The sequence below is a fragment of the Taudactylus pleione genome, unplaced genomic scaffold, assembly GCF_031769625.1.
Source record: "Taudactylus pleione unplaced genomic scaffold, aTauple2 ptg000009l, whole genome shotgun sequence".
Classification (NCBI taxonomy): domain Eukaryota; kingdom Metazoa; phylum Chordata; class Amphibia; order Anura; family Myobatrachidae; genus Taudactylus; species Taudactylus pleione.
The window spans coordinates 13,360,211-13,382,464 of NW_028284412.1; the positions used below are offsets into that span (position 1 = coordinate 13,360,211).

General features: G+C 46.2%; 1 protein-coding gene across 1 annotated transcript in view; it reads right to left on the bottom strand.

Annotated features, from left to right (window-relative positions):
- Positions 1-22,254, bottom strand: part of NOX1 (NADPH oxidase 1) — an 81,745-nt gene that overhangs the window by 46,858 nt on the left and 12,633 nt on the right. The window contains exons 2-3 of the mRNA XM_088466797.1: positions 4,565-4,660; positions 876-986 (exon numbers count right to left, since the gene is read on the bottom strand). Coding sequence (XP_088322923.1) covers positions 876-986; positions 4,565-4,660 — 207 coding nt within the window. The remainder of the gene's footprint in view (positions 1-875; positions 987-4,564; positions 4,661-22,254) is intronic.

The following is a 22,254-nucleotide window of genomic DNA, read 5'->3' on the forward strand; positions in this document are numbered from 1 at the left end:
GCTGTGCCTGTGAGGGTAAAACATGAGTGTGGGAGATGGATCACACCAGTGTAGAGCTTTGCTGAGAAAGAAAAACAGAATGCAAACTATATGAGCACTGAAGAGTCCCTCGCTTTAGGTTGAAATTCCGGAAACTTGGTAGACAACTATATGACCTGGGTGTTGGGGATATGGGTCCCAGAGACTGGTCCCCTAAGCCTCTGGGCTCCATAGCAATGATACCCTCTGCAATCACTATAGCTACAACCTTCGCCCAATTTACTTACAACTCAAATCGTACTGATTAAATTGGCCTGTTTTATATTGCTAGTGATATTATAGTTGATTTGTTTGGCTAACACATCTCAATATACTGTACACCATATTGGTATATCTCTGATAATCTGGAGGAATCATTACATTTTATTTATCCATTAGGTATGTGTATTAAAATACCCATTTGTAAAATTATGCAGCTATACCAGCTCAGCGTTGATGCATAAAGGAAATGGAACTCCCTCCAAATTTTCCAACTGTTCAATAAGCTGGCTCTACATAATGAAATCTTGTATCTGTACGAGATCCGGATTGGGCAACATATCGTCTAGTGTGTACCCGGTTTTACTCCTCCCAGCTAGTCCCCTTTGCCTATGCAAATTATTAATCCTTTACAAATGTATTCATCTTACTCCATACATCTGTGCACCTTAATAGAAATCTTGGTATATTTGCACAGAAAATGTTTAGCGGTCACACCATGGCTAGAGCTTGCTTCTAATAGCATGCATAATCAGCTGTAAAATGTCCATACAAATTGTCATTAAATAAAAGAAGATGCATTTTCATCAAACTATGTTAAAAATTATATATACAATGTGGTGTTATTAGTCACTTACAGAGCAAGTCCCTCGCAGAAAGGACAGGAGATTTCGGCAAACAGGCAACAGGATGAGCAAACAATTAAAATTAAGACAAGCAGCAGATCCACGGGCCCATGCAAGAGAAGACTGTGGATAAACAGAGATACAAAAGTATATTATTTCTCATTTTAACATTTGGTTGGTCAAAACATATAGCTGTATTTTATTATTATGTTAGTCTGCCACTTTAACATTCCAGAGGGATTTATAAATCAGCATGTAACAGTGCTACGACATTCTCCTGCAGCACTGGGCTCCTGTCACAGAGGAGGAGCCGACACTGCAGGAACTAGTCTCTGGAGGTAGCCCGGCATCATCTGGGATGCTGGGTACACCCCCAAAGGGATTTCCAGTTAAGCCACACCCCTTTTTAGGTCATGCCCCCTTTTCGGTATATGGAGTGTGCACTAGGTGTCACCAGACCAGGTGACGCCTCTGTATGTGCACATATTCCAGTTTCTAGGGACTGCTTGGCTGCAACCACTAGAAGCCAGGAAGGGCTGACGGAAAGGCAGGGGAGTGGCTTCCCATTGGAAGTGCTCTATTCTAATCACAGTCCAGATGGTTCTGCCAGCCTTAGGAGGGAAACTAGAGAGAGGCTGTTAGGGCGGAGCTAGAGAAGCCCTGAGAGTCCCGCACAAGACTGGGAGAGGAGCAGGCATATTGCGATTAGATACAAGAAAAAAGAGTAAACAATCTCACTTGTGCTAAACCTAAGCCTCTCCCCCGCAGCTAAAAGATAACCAGGCCCGCTATACTCACAATCCGGATGCCGGCTGTCGGGTTTTCCGGCGTCAAATGAAAATGTAATTATAGATATTTAAAGGGGCGCAATTAACTGTAATTTATGCCGCAGGTAGGTTAATACTAAAAAACAAGTAAAAACACAAATACTTGGGGGAACATCGATATTGCGCCACAAGAAATAGTAAAAGCCTTATACCAGCTAATTATAGTGAGATGTATATAATTACCCAAAATAATGGGATAAAACCATCATAAACTGATGTTGGGCTTCCGGCACCAGAGTTCTGGCCGTGGTTTGGGATTCCGACGCCGTGATTTCGACAGTTGGCATCACGTCATTACATCCCATGATTACAGGGACAGCACAGCCACTCCTGCATTTCAGTATACAGTGATTCCCTGCACCTCCTTTATGTTTATGTGCACCGACGAGAGACTGGGAAGATTACACACAGCAGCAGCCGCGGGGAGGGGAGCGGAACATGCCTCCTGTCCACCGGGACACGCCCCCGGCCCGGCCGCCGGGACCCGCTGCAGCATGCAGATGATGGCTGTTCAGTGTGTATGAACCACCATCATCTGCAGATATATCGCTTAGGTGTGTACCCACCTTAAGAGGAAAAGTATATCACAAAAAGTAGGATGATAACAGATGTCTGCGTAAGTTAATGACACAGATGTTTGGCAATTGACATAAGCCATGATCGATAGTGTGATTAGTGTAACAGTAGCTGAAAATTGTTCAGACTTGTTTTGGTGTAAGGTGGATCTGCTTCCTGAAAGCATGACAAGCAGATCTATCAGTGCATGGCATTAAGATCTTCTGCATGTTGGGATCATAAGGATGCCTCATCTATGCTGTGTCAGGCAGATGTAGCAGTGTCTAGTTAGTCTCCCTGTCCAACTGGGAAATGGCAAATGTACTTGACTGACTAGTTTTATTGCCTTGCTGGGTTTAATAACTTGCTGGGATTAATGACTTATTGGGCTTAATGTCTTGCTGTCCTTATAATTATTAAATATTATCTAAGTATGAGGCCAGTTAAATTGACCCTGTGTTTAGCTGTTCGACATCTGCAGCATATATGTGGTCTTGGAGTTATATTTAGTGAGCAGAGTGGTGGAATCATTCAAGCGCGTACTAAGAGAGAAAAGGGCTTGTATGCAGTCTCCTCTCTATCCGGAACTACAGCGCATTAGTGAACACTAGTAGACCCTAGCGCTGTGACAGAGTCTACTGCGCATATGCAAAATGTCAGGAAAATGGCCGCCGCACCATTTTCCTGGTGATTTGTGCAGTGCTGGCACTGCCGATGTGGGACTCCGGTGAGGTAAGCATTGAAGAAATGGGTGTAGGTGTGCGGTGTGGGCACTGCACACCGTGCACCCATTAGAGATACAGTATGTCACTGGAGCCATTAGTTTTTCTGCCTTGGCCTTTCCCTGCATTTTTCCTCAGATGAAGTGAATGCCCATAAATAAAGATATAAATAATACCTATGAATAACTTGTGTGGTAAGATCGGGGTAAGGGTGCTGTCTCCTGGGGTAAACCGTTGGACTTGTCATGCAGCAGCCAAGTAGTAGTAGACCAGTCCAGGGCCTTGCTACAAGTATCCACAGCTAGTTTTATTAGCAGCACAAAAATAAACAAAACATAAAAGTAAATTCTGGCTTCTCCGAACAAAATGATTCCCTCTCTCAGAGTGGAGGGACCTAACTTCCGTCTCAAAACAGAAGTCTTTAGCACAAATTACATTCAGTAATCAGTGTCTGTCAACAAGACTCTGATCTGTTACCCAGGCAGTGAGAGCCTGACTACAGAGACTGAAACACCCTTTATTAGCCTCACAACCTTTCCAGTGTCTTTGTCACACTTGTTACAATGCATATTACAATATCTGATGTGGAACATGGACAGAGGCTGCTGATGCCTTAACGTTTATAACCTATTACCATTAGACTAGTGGGACATAATGTACATTGGACGTGATTCACTATGGATCGCTATTGTGATTGCAGCTGTGATTACGCACTCAGGTCTGCTGCGAAAATATGGTAATGACTGCAGTCGCAAAGCTAGTATAGAGACACCCAAAGCCAGCATAGGGACACCCACTACCACTTTCGCACATCCCTAATACCTTGCAATCTTGCGCACCATTGAAAAACATCGACCCCTCACGCACAATTAGAGCAGATCTGACCTTACTCAGACATTGCTAACCTTGTAGCACGCAGTGAGTACACAAGCTGCGTATGCCGTCACAGTGGCTAATTTATGCACGTCCAAGTAACAGCGTTTAAAGACAGGCACGCCTGCATTTCCCCCACCACTCCCCTGTCACCATCCCCAAACGCTGACTTGACATCACTCACTCTGCGATGGCTTTGTATCTGCGTAGGCGATTGCGAGGCAATCACAATCCTAATTTATGCACACGCACTGCGATGCATACACATACACAGTACGCATCATCGACTGATCTGCGTACGCGGTTGCAATTGCGATCCATGATGAATCAGGCCATTGTTCACTTCTACTATATGGGCTGAGCTCTTTATTATTATTATTATTATAATTTATTTATATGGCGCCACAAGTGTTCCGCAGCGCCTTACAAAGTACAAAAAACAAATTGTATACAAGTGACTTACAGAACAATACAATACAGGACATGGATAATATATATTGCTACATTAGCGACCATATCACCTAGATAAGCAACAGAGCATAAGCAACCAAGTGTTAGGTGCCCTAGTGGTGAGTAAGAAGTAAATTACACTATAGTAAGGAGAAGCACAAGAGGGTAGATGGCCCTGCTCGTGAGAGCTTACAATCTAAAGCTCTTCTTTTGCATTGCCAAAAATCTGTAGGAAAGTAATATTAATTTTATAGTATGTTATATATATACTTACACCTAGGATTATCCGTGTATATGAATATGACTTCCCTCTTTCAAATGTCATGAAGAAATAAATAAATAAGAAGATGTTCAGCCCCAACCAGGCAACCTGCAACAAATAAACAAGAAAAGGTTAATGCTGAATACACACGTAAAGATTTTCTGTCCAACCATCCAACTAGTTGATTATTTGGAATGAAAACCTGGTAACGTATGGGAGTAACTGATGATCAGCAATTTGCTCCTAAATGCCAGAAAAAAGATGAAAATGGTCGTTCAGACAAGTTTGTTAAATGTTGATCTAAACAATTTGTTCAAACAACAGTTATTGTCCATTTTCCGTCGTTTGGGAGCAAATTGCTGATTGTCATTTGCTTTCATTCCTTACCAGATTTTCATTCCAACCAATCAACTAGTTGGATGGTTGGAGAGGAAATCCCAGTTTAAGAGTAAATATTGGTATGTTGGGAAAGATGTTAATACAAGGGAATAACATAAAACATTATTACATATTTTATTGTATCGTAGTAAATAAATAGACAGTCACACACATATGAGAATATATCTAGGCACAAGATTATAATAGAGCAAAGCCTACAATAAACACCTGGAAAAACTGAACCTCACGTACTTAGAAGCTAGATAAATAATTGACCTGGGAATCAGTGAAATTATTTAGTTCCAAATCAAACATAATTGTAAGTTGCAGCAAAACCTAAAGAATGGACATTTCTACTTATATATTGTAGACTGTGGGCCTGATTCAGCAAGGATCGCAGTAGCAAAGACGCACGCAATCGGTCAATTAATTTGCATTGCGCATGCATTGCAGTGCGCGTGCACAAACTAGCAATTGTGATGGGTACTGCGTTTGCAAAGGCTACACAGACCCAGAGCACATTGAATGACAGGAAGTGCCGTTTGTGGGTGGTGACAGGGGGTGGTCGGCGTGCCAGTGCGTTGGGACGGCGTTGCAGGGGCGTGCATAAATTATCCACTGCAATACCATACGCAGTCTAAGGCCTCATAGCGTGCGTTCAAGTTAGCAATTGCTAAGTGAGGTCTGACCTGCCTTAACTGTGCACATGGGTCCGATGTTACTCGATGTTATGATTATTTCGCTATATTGCCAAAGTATACGGATGTGTGTAAGGGGAAGTGGGCGTCCTTATGTTAGGCTGTGATCGCAATGCGATTGCAAACATTTGCATTTAACTGCTAATTATAATAATCGTGTGTTCTAGCAGAATAGAGATCCTTGCTAAATCAGGCCCAGTATATGGTTCTGGTCAGAAACTAAAGGATGAACTCAAAGGGTCATGTTTGTGATATTATGCTATGTGTCCATGGGAAGCACATGAATTACAGTTGTACACTGATGCTCCTGAAAATGCACAGCAGTCAGGCCTTGTACTGAGACGCCCACCTGAGCCAATGCAGCTGTCTACAACGTATGCAGCATCGGACACACGGCCTGATTCAGAGCCGGACGCTATTTGCGGTCGCTCGTTCAGAAAAAGGGGCCGGATATTTAAATAGAGCGCTCGCTCTTTGCGGTCTGTTGACGCCTCTATGTCTGAGTGAGCGACCGAAATATGCGCTCGCTATTTTGTAAAGACGCCCCCTGGCTGTTCGCATCATACGTCATCTCCGCTATTTATTAGATTAATCGAGTACATCGAAAGGCGTCTGAACTGCTCGCAGTGGTTGTTGTTGGATTTTCCTACCGCAATCATGCGAACAGTTCAGGCTAAGAGACAATCAAGTGACATGGCCGATGACGCTGCTTTGTTAACTATGCACTCCCATTAAACGCCCGTTTTGACCGTTTGGCACGCCTGCGTTCGGATCTCCACTCCCCGTTTTCAAGCACCTTCCCCTGTTACCACCCACAAACCCCTCATCCTGTCACTCAAATTAGCAGGCACTCGCTATTTTGCGAACACACGATTTCTGACCGCACTGACAGGTTGGCGCATGCGCATTACGACCCATATGCATGCGCAGATGTGTGAACATCGCTCGGAGCGAACGAGCGGCCGCTTACGAGCGGCTCTGAATCAGGCCCACAGATCATGCAAACTGAGATGCCATGTTTCCTGCACACGTGATTGCAAACACAGGATATGACCCCCCCCCCCCAAAACGGTCGAGACACGCCTACGTTTTTAGCTGACATCCCCCGTTCCCTCCCCCAAATACTCCCTGCCTGTCAGTTACACTGCAAATAAAGACTTGCAGCGTGCAACTCCGGTAATGATGCATGCGCAGTGGCAAAAAATCGCTCCATTGGTGAAAACATCGGCATAGTGTACAACTCTGAATCAGGCCCTATGTATCCAGATGGCTGCATGTGCTGGGATGCATTTTGTAATGGGAGGATTGACTCTTACGGTGCGTGCACATGTAGCGATCTGTCAGCGATACGATATCGCTGACAGTTCGTTATGCACCCTCCCTGGTATGCTGGATGATCAATATCGATCATCCAGCAAACCACCAACTTACCGACGACTATAGCGACCCGCGATCATCGATCGCGGGTCCCTATAGTAACTTGCTCGATATCGAGCAAGTTGACCGGCATGCACGGGCGATGGACGATATCGCTATCGTCCATACGTGGCCACGAATCGCTGGTCGCTGGTAAGTTGGTAGGGACCTTTTAAATGTGTACAGCAATCTGCGAGTCCAACAGAACAGTAAGTGCTGCATATATCCACACTAACTCACAGGAGCGAGAGGCTTGCGCCTAATTGGATCCACCTCCATAGAGTATTTTCCTTTGTTAATTGATGACCTCTTTCTCCCTGAAGTGCTGTAATCATGAGTCCCGTTTGATGCAAGTAAGCACATTTATATATGCACAAATTTTATGTCATGAAAAGATTCAACTGCATAAAAATCAAGCATATAATAAAGTCTGGTGCCTCCTATTATGCTTTACCATATTCCCCAGACACCCCTGGGGAACAAACAAAGCTTAACTTCAATATAACTTTCGTATCAGTCTTCTTAATCTCTTTATTCTTATATATATCAAACAAACTTTTATTTATTTATGTATGCTATATTATTCACAGGTTTGTACTGGATATTGTTATTAATAAAGATAACCAAAAAAAAAAGGGTGGGTTATTTTTGATCGTATCCCACAGCCACCATTTTTTCCTAATTCCGTGAAAAATAAAAAAAGGGATTTGTCTGTGTTTATTTTTTATTTCTATTGTTAGTGGTCTTTATGGTATAAACATTGTTTGTTTTTGGTTTATTGTTTTATGGGAACAACGATGATATTGTTATGTAGATCTTTAACATTTTATTAGGTAACTTTCTTATACTGCTTTTATACCCTAAATTCCGGGTCTGACCCAGAGGTTGGAACAGGGTTCCAATCCGGATCAGACCCTGAATTTACCCGGCGCCGACCCACAATTTTCCTGAGCTGGCGCCGTTCACACCTAAGCCAGGTCTGCAGTGCCGTTGTAGTGGACGCTTGGAGATTATGTCATCTCCAAGCACCACTGAAGCCGGCCAATCGGCTGGCATGTGGCACGATCCAGGTCATCGTGACCCGGATCGCGCCGTTTAAACTGCAGGGTTTCATGGGTCATTCCTGTGTTAAACCCTGCAAGTTACCTGGGTTGGATTGCTGGGTCACTCCACCTGGGAATCCAACCCTGTCCATTTTTACACCAAGGAGCTACCTGGGTTAACCCTGCAATAACCTGGGTTTTAGCTCTGGTGTAAAAGGGGTATAAGTTTGCATACAGAGGAACACAACCCTCATGGCAAGCATATTAAAGTAGGATTCAGGAAGCAGTGTAAAACATTTTATTTTTTATCACACACCTACATTTGGCACAATGTACAAGGGCACAAATAGTCAAATACTAGTAACTTTAAACTGTAAATAGTGTACAATACTTTCTGTTTTCTTTGCTGGGTGAGTCCTTTATGTAGTTTTCTGTTATTTACAATAATTGATCTATAAAAACTGTCAGGCTTCCCTGGCAAAGCATGAGAAAGCACATAAAACAACCGGGAGGTGGAGAAGTGCTCAGGAGCCACGCATCAAGCGGAGGAGTAGTTAGGGGTCAAGAGGTAAGCAAGAAACTGTGGGCCTGATTCAGACCCGCTCGCGAGCGCCGAGCGCTCACAAGCGCGTCAATGTTGGCCCAGAGCACATGCGCACGAGGGTAGCCGGCTCCGTCGTGCGCATGCGCGAGACCCGGATAGCGACGGCCAAGCCGTCGCTATGGGTCTCGTTACAAAGGGGGCGTGCTGTCGATGGTAAGTGACAGCACGCCCCCTTTGGTGGGCGTGCCGGGGGCATGGCTGGCCAGACGGAGGTGTTCCCATGGGAACGCCTACCGTCTGGGGCCGGCCCCACTGACATCACAAGTGATGTCAGTGGGAGTGCTCTCGGCTCTGACACAGCCGAAAGCACTCCAGGGCTTGCGGCAGACGAGACCCTACCACAAGGGTCTCGTCGCAAGCCCGATGAGTGCGATGGTCTTGACCATCGCGACCATCTTTTTGGCCGCTCACTATAGCTGTGGGTGGTCACCCACAGCTATGCGAGCGGTCAGGAGGCTGCAGAAAAAAAACAGAGGGACGGCCCTGATTCAGAGCGAGCGCTCTGAATCAGGGCCAGTGTCCCCTATGTAAGCAGAGTGGCTCTATGCTGCCAATTGTATCAGTCTCAATGGCAGTCTATGCTCTGCTCCGAGTGACTAACTAAAGCTGGACAGAGGGGCTGATTCAGCTTAGGACGGAATTGCAAAGCTGCACGCAAGCAGCTTTACAATTCATTCCTTGCTAGTATGCAAATGCAGCAGGAGGTGTATGACAATCCCAGGGTCACAGGCTGGGAACACTATTGCGACCATCGGTTGCAATGGTGGACATGATCGCACTGAAACAACCCCGCTCTGCTCCCAATTCAGCGGCCTGTCTCCTCCGCTGTGCCGACCTGGCTGCCCACTCCTGGAGACAACAGCCAGAATGTCGGCAAGTATGAGTGAGAGGGGGGGAAACAGACAGGAGATGTAGGGGTCTATTTACTAAGCCTTGGAAGGAGATGAAGTGAACGGAGATAAGGTACCAGCCAATCAGCTCCTAACTGTAATTTTTCAAACACAGGTTGTGAGACATACTTGCCTACCCTCCCGGCTGATTGGCAGGTACCTTTCCTCCTTTCACTTTATCTCCTAACAAAGCTTAGTAAATAGACCCCATAGTGAGAGGGGAGTACAGGCAAGAGACGTAGTGAGAGGGGGGATACAGGCAGGAGATGTAGTGAAAGAGAGGGGACCCAGGCAGAGATGTAGTGAGGGGGGGCACAAGCATGAAATGGACTGAGAAAGGTGTGACACAGGCAGCAAATGTAATGGGAAATGGGGGGACACAGGCAAGAGATCAGGGGTGTATCTATGAAGGGTGCAGGCTGTGCGGGGCCATGGGCCCACACCGCACACCCTGCACCCATATTTTTAATACTTACCTCTCCGGAGTCCACGTCGGTGCTATCATTGCCTGGAAAATGGCAGCCACTGCCATTTTCCCTGCATTTTGCGTATGCGCAGTAGAGAAATCACAGGGAAAATGGCTGCTGCGCCATTTTCCCGGTGACCTGCTCATGCGCAGTAGACTCTAGGCGCAGACTAGTGCCCAGAGTCTACTGCACAGCCCTGTGATTAGTGCGCTGCCGGCTACTTAAAACACCCCTGCAAGAGATAGGTAATGAGAGGGGGGACAGGAGAAAAGCTCTGCAGCTGTGGTTATAGAGTAATTAGGTAGTATACTTACCGAGAGGGGTCATACAGTCGATTCCTCCTCACCGTTCCATGATGTTCAATGTGTCAGAGCGCAGCATGTGCTGAGCTCTACCAATCAGGGGCTCTTCTAGTCATCATATGCTGAGCTCCACCAATCAGCACTCAACCCATCACTATAACCCCTGTGCAGTCTTATTAGATAGACTTCTCTCCAGACAGGACTTCCCCTGCCATCCAGCTCAACCTTTCGTCAATTATGCTGGGTACACACTGTGCGATATGCCGTTTGTTCTACTGACGAATGACAGGTCACATTGTACATCTTTCTGTGTGTAGAGACAATGGCCCTCATTCAGAGGCGGTCGGAGGATGCAAACGGTCGCTCAGAAACTGGGCGGCCGCTTGCATCCTGACCGGCCGCCTCTGTTTCGGTCGTTAGGCTGTGGGTTTATACCCACAGCTCTAACGACCGCTAGGGTGATGGTCGCGATGGTCATAGACCATCGCGACCATCGGGGCTTACGATGAGACCCTAGGGTAGGGTCTCACTTGTCGTAAGCCCCGGAGAGCTTCTGGCTCTTTCAGAGCCGGAAGCTCTCCACTGATATCACTAGTGATGTCAGTGGGGCCTCCCCCAAACGGCAGGCGTTCCCATGGGAACGCCTCCGTTTGGGCTGCCACCCCCCCCGGCCCGCCTTCCAAACGGGGCGAGCTGTCAATCAACATCGACAGCTCGCCCCCTTTGGAAAGAGACCCGCTACGACCGGCGCTGTCGGTCGTAGCGGGTCTCACGCATGCGCACAAAGGAACCGGCTCCCTCATGCGCATGCGCACTGGACAAACATCGAGGCGGCCGTGTGGTCGTAGACCGTATGGCTGCCTCTGAATGAAGCCGAATATGTCTGTAAACTACTTTGTTCACAGACATATCGCATCGGCCTTGAAGCCAGCCAGTGCCGATATATATTGCAGATATATCGTTGCATCTGGCTGTGTGTATGTTGTAGCCGCCGATTGCCCGTACACTTGCTGCAGGGGACCGCCAACACTGGCATCTCAGCTGGGCAGGCAAGTTTAAATGCCCGCCCAGTTGTGATGTCAGCCAAGACACAAAGGCAGATTGGTAAATGTGTATTGGCTTATTAATTGCCCCCGATTGCCCCCCTCCCTCATGCACAAACCTGCCAACCGGGCATACGTGAGAGCTTAAAGAAAAAAATGGTCTTCGATATATAACACCTGTGGGTGGCAGACGGGCTCCCTGGGTTCTGCCAGTACCTTCGGTGGTTGCCTGTGCTACCTTGTCGGTAATCTAGCTCTGTTTGCTGGTTTCAGAAATGCCAGAGATAATTGACACAGGGTTCAGTGGCAAACACAGGATTTCTAGAGGAAGGGATGTGGTACCAAATTCTTGATTTTAGAGTGAGTGTGGCCAGCCCATGAAGAGGGGACAATTAGCACTTAATCAGCTATAGTCTACCTCACAGGTTCTCAAACTTGGTCCTCAGGACCCCAAACAGTGCTTGTTTTCCAGGTCTCCCCACTGATCACAAGTGAAATAATTATCTCCACCTGTGGATCTTTTAAAATGTGTCAGGGAGTAATGAAAACACCTGTGCACCTGCTGGGTGACCTGCAAAACATGACCTGTTTGGGGTCCTGAGGACCGAGTTTGAGAACCAATGGTCTACCTTATACAATGTACATTGTGTATGAAATACATGAGGCATATACAGGGCCAGTGAACACAAAGCCAATCACTCTGCGATGGCTCTGCGTATCCGCTGCGTTCGCGATCGCAGTGGCCAGTTCACGAACGTGTGCTATGGTGCATGCGCAAAACGAAAACATCGACTGGGTGTGTGCGTCCGCAGACTTGCGGTCCAAACTGAATGAGGCCCACAGTAAGCCGTTGCAGCACTAGCCCATCTGAGTTGTATGATTCAGATTTTTCATGTGGGCACCATTCCAAAATCCAAGTACCCTGCTCTGCAGAGCATTGGAGCAAGTCTGGGCGTGTTGGGAAGCAGAAAAAGATCCTAGCACCGGCTTTGGCCATACAGTATATGTATCCATTGGTTTCCTTATACACTGGATAGAGAACGTAATACAGATGTAATAGTTTATACTATAGTTGGGCTATAGGGGATTTGTATAACATGTTGACATTCAGTATATTAATATGCAGAATGTCGACATTGCCAGAATGTGGACAACGATATTTTAGCCTAACAGTAACCCTAATTGCAGAATTACCCTAACATTAACCTTAAACTTAACTCTAATTGCAACCTAACCCTAAGCCGAACCTTAAATTCATGTGTCGACATTATGTCAGTGTCGACATGTTAAATGTCAAAATTCTGCATATATTGGCATCTATATTCAGAAATTCAGGCCATGTCGTCATTATGGTGGCAACATATTTGATGGGGTTTTCACTATTCTATACAGCATTGGTCAAGGAAGGTTTAGGTGTATCAATTATTCATCTGTGACAAAAGGGAGCCGAGCAGTGACGATTTTACTGAAGCAAGTCACAGAAAAAATTGTTGTGTGACTGACTGCTGCCGCTGCTGCAGGGGTGAGGGCTGCACTCTGATTGGCTCTCTAAGACAGTTAGAGCCAATTAGAACTAGCAATGTGCCCTGTTGCTTAGCAGCAGCCTAGAGAGGGGAAGGAGTCAGGGACTGGGCAGGGTCATGTCTAAAGCAGACATAGAGCATCCAACGAACCCATGAAGATGCCATGACACAGTAGCCAGGAAGGAGCCAGGGGAGGAATAGCTATCAGGAATTTAAAAAAACAAACAACAATCGGAACACCATCAAATGATTTCTATTCGATGGTGGCAAACATCAAACCGCCACCATCAAATTGTTATGGATCCCGAGTCTGCTCCGTGTAAACCCCCTAGAACCCAGGCCACCTGCTGTTCCCTTAGAACTAGAAGCGTTCACAGGTACTTAAGAGGCTGCCTGGTCTTGAAACTCAGAGTAGTAGTGGTTTACGTGGATTACCTCTGGGAACCAGAGAATTGTGTGAGATACTGGATGAGAGTACAAAAGTCAGTGGAGTGATCTGGGAGCTGATGGTGCGGCTTCGCAGCCAGTAGTGCAACTTGGAGAATAGATGGAGTGACTTGAGAGTCGGTGGTTTTGCTTTGAGAGCCAAGGTGTGGCTTTGAGCACTGATGGTGCGGCTTTGAACGCCGATAATGTGGCTTTGTTCTGATGGTGCAGCTCAGAGCCGATGGTAAAATTTGGAGAGTTGATGGAGTGGCTTGAGAGCCGGTGGTGCGGTGACCCATAGGGTCCTGCAGCTGGCCACCACAGTTTACAGAAAGAGGCCAGGAAAGCTCCGTCAACCTACGGAGACCCTGGCCTCTTCCCTCCCCCCCAACAGTGGCGACACGCCTCCGTTTCGGGTAACGGAGGCTGTCGCCACCCCCTCCCCGCCCCAAACGGCAACAGACTGTCAATCACTGACAGTCTGTTGTCAGTTTGCAAGCATACTCGCAGAACGGGTCTGGCACCTGCACATATTCCCAAACATCGGGAATCTGCGTTCAGCAGTGCACTAGCGTGCACTCCTGAATCAGGCCCAAAGATCAGTGTGAACCATGTATGTTTCTGTCTGTATATAGCAAATGAAGGGTTAATTGGTAAAAAAACTATTTCTTCTAACACTCATTCAAGTCAAAGTTGACAAACACAATACAATTGGATATTTTCTCACGGCAGCGGTCTGACCCTTGTTCCACATACTATAACAACTTCAACAGACACATTTGAAACATGTCTGTCAACTTTGCAAACATGTCTGTAACAACAACTTTTTTCTGCAAGTAAAATTCAGTAATGAAAGATTAATTAAACTGTCTCTGTGCACATACAAATCAATATTTAAATGTTTCAAAGCTTGGTGAGACTGTAGGGTAGCAGTCAATTTTATCTTTTTTTTCAGTGATGTGAACAATGGCATCAGAGTGTGGGGGGGTGTGGTAGGGTAATCGCGATGCCGTAATCAAGGCCACCGATGCGCGCAGTATACAGTGAGGGAGTATAGCTACTGAATGCCACCCTCAAGAAAGCACCCCCCCAACACCCGAGCCCACCCAAATACTTGGCATACCTGCATGTGAGAGTTCTAGCTTCTGCTATGCATTAAGTGCTTGTGCATTAAGAATGTGTGACTTACAAAGAGTTTTATTTTAAATTTACATTACTTCTCTCTGCTATACTGGATAGATAGATAGATAGATAGATAGATAGATAGATAGATAGATAGATAGATAGATAGATAGATAGGGAATTGGTATGAAATACCGGCGGCCGCATGATGATTCCCGTCAGCGGCAGCCCGACAGGAGCAGAGTGCGACGCAGCGGAAGCCCGACAGCGCTGGAAATCCCGATCGTGGATAGGTAAGTATCCACTAACCTAACCCCCCTAACCCTAACCCTCCTTAGGTGTGCCTAACCCTAACTTCCCCCCCAAGTGCCTAACCTTAATCCCCCCTCTAAGTGCCTAACCCTAACCACCCCCTTCCCCGCTGCCTAAACCTAAGTCCCCCGGGGGGGTGCCTAACCCTAACCCTCCCTCCCCCTAGCCTAACCCTCCCGGGGGGGTGCCTAACCCTAAGTCCCCCCCGAGAGCCCTAAACCTAACCCTCCCCCCCCCGCGGCTGTCCGCTCGCGGTCTCCCGGCGTCTGGGGAAATGCGGGCGTCTACATCTAGACGCCCGGCATTTCACCTTTGCCGGGATTAGACAGTCGGGAAGCCGGCTGCCGGTATTTAGGCAGTCGGCTTCCCGATTGCCTCCCGATAGATATATAGATAGATAGATAGATAGATAGATAGATAGATAGATAGATAGATAGATAGATGCTGTATATATATATATATATATAATATATATGTATATATATATATATATATATATATATACTTAAAAAGAGAGAGAGATGTAATGATTTACCTTCTAAACTTGTATGAATTTATATCTAATCACACTGCGCAACAGTAAATTTGTTTTTGACGTAGAAATTGTTACTTATAATTGATTGCAGTATGCAAACAATGAATATGATATTTCAAACTCCTAGCTCTCGGTTCCAAGATATAGCCCATTTACAGTATGATAATGTACAGTAGGGATATTTTGTTGAATACTAGCGAATGTTGGCGTCTAGAGAATATATAGGTTGGCCAACCTGAATACAGGGATGCTGAGCTCAGTGGCGTAACTATAAATTTTGCTCCCCCATGCCAAAAAAGTTTCAGGCGCCCCCCCCCCCCGCCTAAAGATCAAACATATCCAAAGACGACGTTTAAGGTGTGTGGTTACATGATACAGCAACGTGCCCTACACATTATGACACACTAAGTAATGCCACTTATAAGACAGTGTGCCACACCGGAATGCCCCTTACAACACATTATGCCACACCGGAATGCCCCTTACAACACATTATGCCACACAGCAATGCCCCTTACACATGCCACACAATAATGCCACGTATAACACATAATGACATACAGTAAAGCCCTTATAACAAATTTATGCCATGCTGTAATGCCCCTATTTCACATTATGCCACACTGTAATGCCACATACAACACATTATGCCATACAGTAATGCCAATACAACACATTATGCCACACAGTAATGCCCCTTACACATTATGCCACACAGTAATGCCCCTAATAGCACATTGTGCACACAGTAATGCCAAATACACATTATGCCAAACAGTAATGCCCATTACATCCCACCCTGACAGATCTACTTCACCAACCCTCCTCTCTGCTCCTGCCAGTCTGTCACCTCAGCTCAAGACAGGTTGCACAGTTTTTATGTCCGTGTAGAACCAGATTATTGGGAACATAGTTTATAACCTGTAAACTGTGTGTATCAAGTTAGTGCCCCTTATACAGTGCCCCCTGTAGTTGTGCCCCAAAATGCAATGCCCCCTATACTAGTGCCCCTTATGCAATGCCCCCTGTAATAGTGCCCCTTATGCAATGTCCCCTGTAGTAGTGCCCATTATGCAGGGCCCCCTGTAGCTGTGCCCATTAAAGTAGTGCCCCCTGTAGTTGTGCCCATATGAAGTACCCCTTGTAGTTGTGCCCCCTGTAGTTGTGCCTATTTTAGTAGTGCCCCCTGTAGTTGTGTCCAGTAGTTGCCTCCTGTAGTCGCCCCCAGTAGTTGCCCTCAATACTGAGCCCCCTGTAGTTGCACCTAGTTGATCCTAATAGTGAGCCCCCTGTAGTTGCCCCCAGTAGTGAGCCCCCAGTAGTTAGCCCCCTGTACTTGCCCCCAGTAGTGAGCCCCCTGTAGTTGCTACCCCCCCCGGGTGCACACACAAACACACACAAACAAAGAAAAAACAAAACACTTACCTTTATCCCCGCTCCAGTGCTGCTGCCGTCCATACCCCGGCGTCCGCTCCTCGGCACTATGGGAGTGACGTCATGACGTCACTCCCATAGTGCTCTGCGGGACACGGAAGATGGAGCTCACTCCTGAGCTCCGTCCCCGGCGTCCGCTCCTCGGCACTATGGGTGTGACATCATGACATCACTCCCATAGTGCCCTGCGGGACCCGGAAGACGGAGGGAGTTCCATCCTCCGGCTGCCACCGGGGGTTTGAATGGGAGCCAGGCGCCTGCTGGTAACACACTCAGCGGGCGCCCGGCAGATGGAGAGTGCAGGGGGTGCGACCGCACCCCCTAAACCCTCTGTAGTTACGGGAGTTCGGCCACTGAGTGGCGTAACTACTGCCCCCAAGCTACCCAGTGCCTCCAAGCCACCGCGGGGGCTGCGGGGGCAGTAGTTACGCCACTGGCTGAGTTATTGTAGGCCATGATTTGTCCATCACAGTCCTCTGGTTGATCGAAGCAAAATTCTTCTGCCCCTTTACACATCAAACTCGGACTTATAAAGAACTTTGTAAAGGGGATGAACAAAGAGGGAGAAGCTTTCAAAAACCTGAGGGGAAAGGGATAAGGAAGGGATCATTGTTGGTCGACTCCTCCAGATTAATAAGAAAGCGGCTTCTACAAAAGTATCATCAATTAGACTGCTCAATACCCACTTTCACTACTCTCTGACTTCTCCCGTGACAACTGCTGTGCAGTGTGACGAGCCTGGTGAGTGATTCCACCAAGACCACCGATGGAAGGAAGGAAGGAAGGAAGGAAGGAAGATATCAGGGCAGGGGGAACACTTCTATGGTTTCTGACTACTGTTGGACAATGACAAGAGACGCCTCAGAAGAGGAGTACAAGCGACAAGCAAAGAAGGTGCTCTGATGAATAGGCCACTATGTGTTACGGTTGCTGAATGTTGTTTCTTATTTGCAATTGATTGAATTGAAACAACTGTTATTTATTGTGTATCAAGAAACTGTCATGTTATTTTAAAATTGCTTTTCACTATGACTATATTGCTGAAGTACATATAGCGCAAGTATTGCAGCTCAAAAACTAGAACTAATAAAAACATTCTGAAGTCATATTCATTTTCCTTGACCTCAAATTAATAACGTATTACTATTTTTAGAAAGAAAACAAAGTAAAAGTATTTATTTATTGTACAGTGACATCAGTCTAACTGCACCTGTAAAATAAGTTACCCAACCAAGGTACAGTGATTAATGCTTGTTTCTGTTCCACCTGTGTGTTGTCAGATATTTCCTGTGAGACACTGTGTACTTATGTTGCTGATATATAGATAATGCAGAGTAAATGCATAATAACTAGCACAGCACCATGCCTAATACGTCACATCTAAATTGCCACTGCCCTACCCACTGCCATAGCATTTCCCTCCTCATTAAACTGTTTAGTGTAGTTACTCACTGTGACTGATGGAAGATGCACATACTTGCCTTCGCTCCCAGAACGCCCAGGAGACTCCGGAATTTCGGGCAATCCCTCGGACCCCCGGTAGCATTGGGGTATTTATAATGGGTACAGGGTCTTGGGGTGTCCACACCGCACACCCTGCAACCATGTTTAATACTTATCTCTCCGGAGTCCCGCCCGGCAACCATTGTGCCGGAGCTTTGTGCATACACAGTAGAGGTGTCTCCAGGACCATGGCACGGATGCCATGGCACGGAGTCTGCACACAAGCCTCCTCACCTCTTAAACAGCCAATGCCCGGTACAGCAAGTATCCTGTATACTTCCCAGTGAAATAATGGATCTGCAATGTCACAATTTTTATTATTGTGCCGTGGTATTGTGGCCTGGATGAAGCAATTCACATCCCCCATCCCCTGCACTGGCCACCTGCATCTCCCCTCCTGGAGAAGAGATGCAGAAAATAGGTAATATGGGATCATGTCTGTGTATATTGTGTTGTACTGAGGCATGAAGAGCCCACCAGGGAATGCAGTGGTAGGGGCCCAAGCTTAAGGGGTGTGGCCATATGCCAGAGGGGGTGTAGTACAGAGAGACTTGGATAATCTTTAGAGAGGACATGCAAAGAACAGAAGGCCCAATTATAAAGAAGGGTACAGGGGTATGTCAGGACCACCCACTTTGATTGGCAGGAAAGCTAATCTTGGTGTAGTTTCCATAGAAACTAACCAAACACCCAAGTTCATCCATGATCCTGTTCAACCAAGTTACTGACTCCTAGAGGAGGATCATGTGGAGCTCACCAAGGATTTCCTCTGTACACCTGTGAGCCAGTCCGATCCTGTCTGTATATGACATCATCACCACACAGCAGCAACTATTTCCTTTTTTTGTCCTGTTAGGCAGCATCCTGGAGTGGCATACTGTGTACCTCAGGATACATATTTAGGATTTATTCTTAAGCATAGAGCTGTGATGTTCAGAGGTAGCTCACTAAGGGCCTGATACAGGACGGATTTAGAACATTGTTGCGATGGTTACCGGCAGTGGACACATTGTGATTCCTCCCATTTTGATAAGCGTTCATGGGCAGTGACTTGGGGATGGCTTTCATCAGCAGGCGAGTCAGGGGTGCCGGTGTCAGGGACTACTTTGAAAGATGCAGTTCCACTGGCACCGGCGGCCATGTACTGTCAGACATTCTGAGCAACCATAGGGTTGATCTAATGTCTGTTGGTGCAGCCAATGTCCGCTCGATGGTGCTACTTTCAATGCACCGCAGCAGATTAGAGCAGCTGGTGGGGGTCTCAGTAAGAAGCATATCGGCTGTGGCATTAGCATAAACTTTCAGAAGTTGTTGCAGCCGCTACTGCCCCTCTGTCCACCTCTAAATCAGGCCCTAACTGCATGTTCTGTAAAATGTCTATTCCACCTGCCCAGCCATTGACTTACAGCAACTATTTAAATACACGCTATCATATATCAATATCAGTGACAAACACAGGATTTCTAGAGGGGGGTTTCCAAATGCTTGATTTTAGAGTGAGTGTGGCCTGTCCATGAAGATGGCAGAATTAGCACTTATCCAGCTTTAATATGCATCATACAAAGTATATTGTGTGCCATAATTCCGGCATATACAGGACCAGCAATCACAGTGAGCCATTAGATGCGGCAGTAGGGCCATCATGCCTGAGCTGAATGTTTTTATTTTAGATGTGAGCACCATTCCAGACTATTGGAGAAAGTCTGGGAGTCTGGGGGAGCAGCAGAATAACCTAGCACTGCCATGGACATATATGTACATATTGGGCTCTATAGCAGCGCATCCCTAACAGTGCATGGTTTCCAGATCTCCTACTTGGTGCACAGGTTATTTATTACTGGCTCATACATGTTAAAAGGTGGTGCTAATTATGTCATTTGTGATACTGAGAAGAAGATGCAGCACTAGTAAAATTCTATTATATTACTATTTCTATTGTGGTCATGGTGTGCGCTGGGAAACCCCCCCTGCGTTTGCCTATGAATATATAGATCAGTATTTTATTATTATTAGTAGTAGTAGTAGTAGTAGTAGTAGTAGTATTAATATTATATATCCATAACCCACAATTTAAATCTAGAAAACAGTATTATCTATAGGGTAAATATCAAGGGTCTATTATCAGTCATACAGTATATTTCTGTGATTCCCAGCCAGTCAGGAAACACATTTATGTTGCATATTGCCAGGCTGGATGTGGCACAAGAATTTAGGGGTAACAGGGAAAACCTCTTCTTATATGATGATTATATGTAATATACATTTACATATGAACTCTATTTTAAATGTACATAAAACAAATTAACAGTAATTTTGTTAATTCAGGAAAAAAATCTGGAGTACATATTCAGAGGCAAATCTTTTTTGCATATAACATTGCAATGACTTTCCACATACGCGAAAAGTGGATGGAATTGAATACGATGATACTTTTCCGACAAGCGAAAAGTCACAATCGGCGATACTTTTTTGCGGATCTCAGCTTTTCACGGCTATTTGAATATGGGCCTGAGTGTGACAAGCCTGCCACCACTGCTGTGATGAGGAGCAAGCAAGTAAAAGATCCAGGTAAGTGAGGCGTGAGTGGGGGATAGGCTGCTGCAGCTGCTGCAGAGATACGGGGGAGGGGGGGCACAGACTGCTGCAGAGATACGGAGGAGGTGGTGGCACAGGCTAGGGATGGCCATTGACCATTGATGGTTCATAATCATTGATGATTTATGCCCATTGTCGAAAGCAAATTTTTTTCTGTTTGTTTTACAAAGTGCCAGGACATTGAGCATAGCTCCACCTCCGACACCCACGAAGACTCACCCCCAGGTTCTGATTGGCCCACAGCCAGTCAGTCAGAGAACAGGGATGACCATTGGTTGGTGAAACCATCGATGGTCATTGTTTGCATAGAACCTTGGTGGCTAACCTTGACACTCCAGATGTTGTGGAACTACATATCCCAGCATGCACTGCTACCATTTTGCTATTAGGGCATGCTAAAACTGTGGCAAGGCATGCTGGGATATGTAGTTCCACAACATCTGGAGTGTCAAGGTTAGCCACCACTGGCATAGAAACATAGAATTTGATGGCAGATAAGAACCACTTAGCCCATCTAGTCTGCCCTTCGCATAGTTGGCAACCATTGATGGTAACCACACCGATGGCCATCCCTAACACAGGCTGCTGAGATTTGGGGGCGTGAGGGGACACAGACTGCTGCATTGATATGGGGGAGGGAGGGGACACAGACTGCCCATGCAGAGGGATAGTTTCTGTAGGCAGCGCAATGGCAGATGTGTTACAGGTGTACTGGGTTACCTGGCCAAGTATCATGGAATTCAAATACTACATGCATACCTAAACAGCTTGAAAAGGAAAACTGAAAATGATATGATATTACTTCACTGGTGCTCTTGGTCACTAGAAGACAACCCTCACAATAATTTGCTAACCAATTATTAGAATAGTTAATTGGTGTAGAGGCGCACATACAGCGGGCACAGCCAGGGTGTGGTGCTGACTAGAGGGGGAGGACACCTTGTCTTAAGTACCCTTGGGCCAATGCAGAGGTTTCCATAGCCGAGTGCACTCATGTACATGTAATTCAGAGTAGTATGCAACTTTACAGTTGCATCTATAATTGCGGATGAATAGGTATAACTAAGGGGCAATGGGCTGTTCGCATGTACAGTAGGCTTATTTCAGCCATGTAGTGCCAAGAGTGTAGATGGAATAGCAGGCTAGGCTGAGATGTGCATATGTAGAGATCCTTCTAATTGCACATGTATCTCTTTGCTAAGGATAAGGCTGGTGAAAGTGCTCACTGATAATTATGACAGCTATGAAACCAAGCATTTAGTCACAGGTGTGAGGTTGCATACAGAGCCGGCCCTAGGCAGAGACAAACTTAGCAAATGCCTAGGGGCATCCAAGCCTACCTAGGGCCGGTGGAGGTTTGGTTCAGGCACGGCTGGGGTACCTGTTGACGGCTGGGCAGATACTCTGGCAA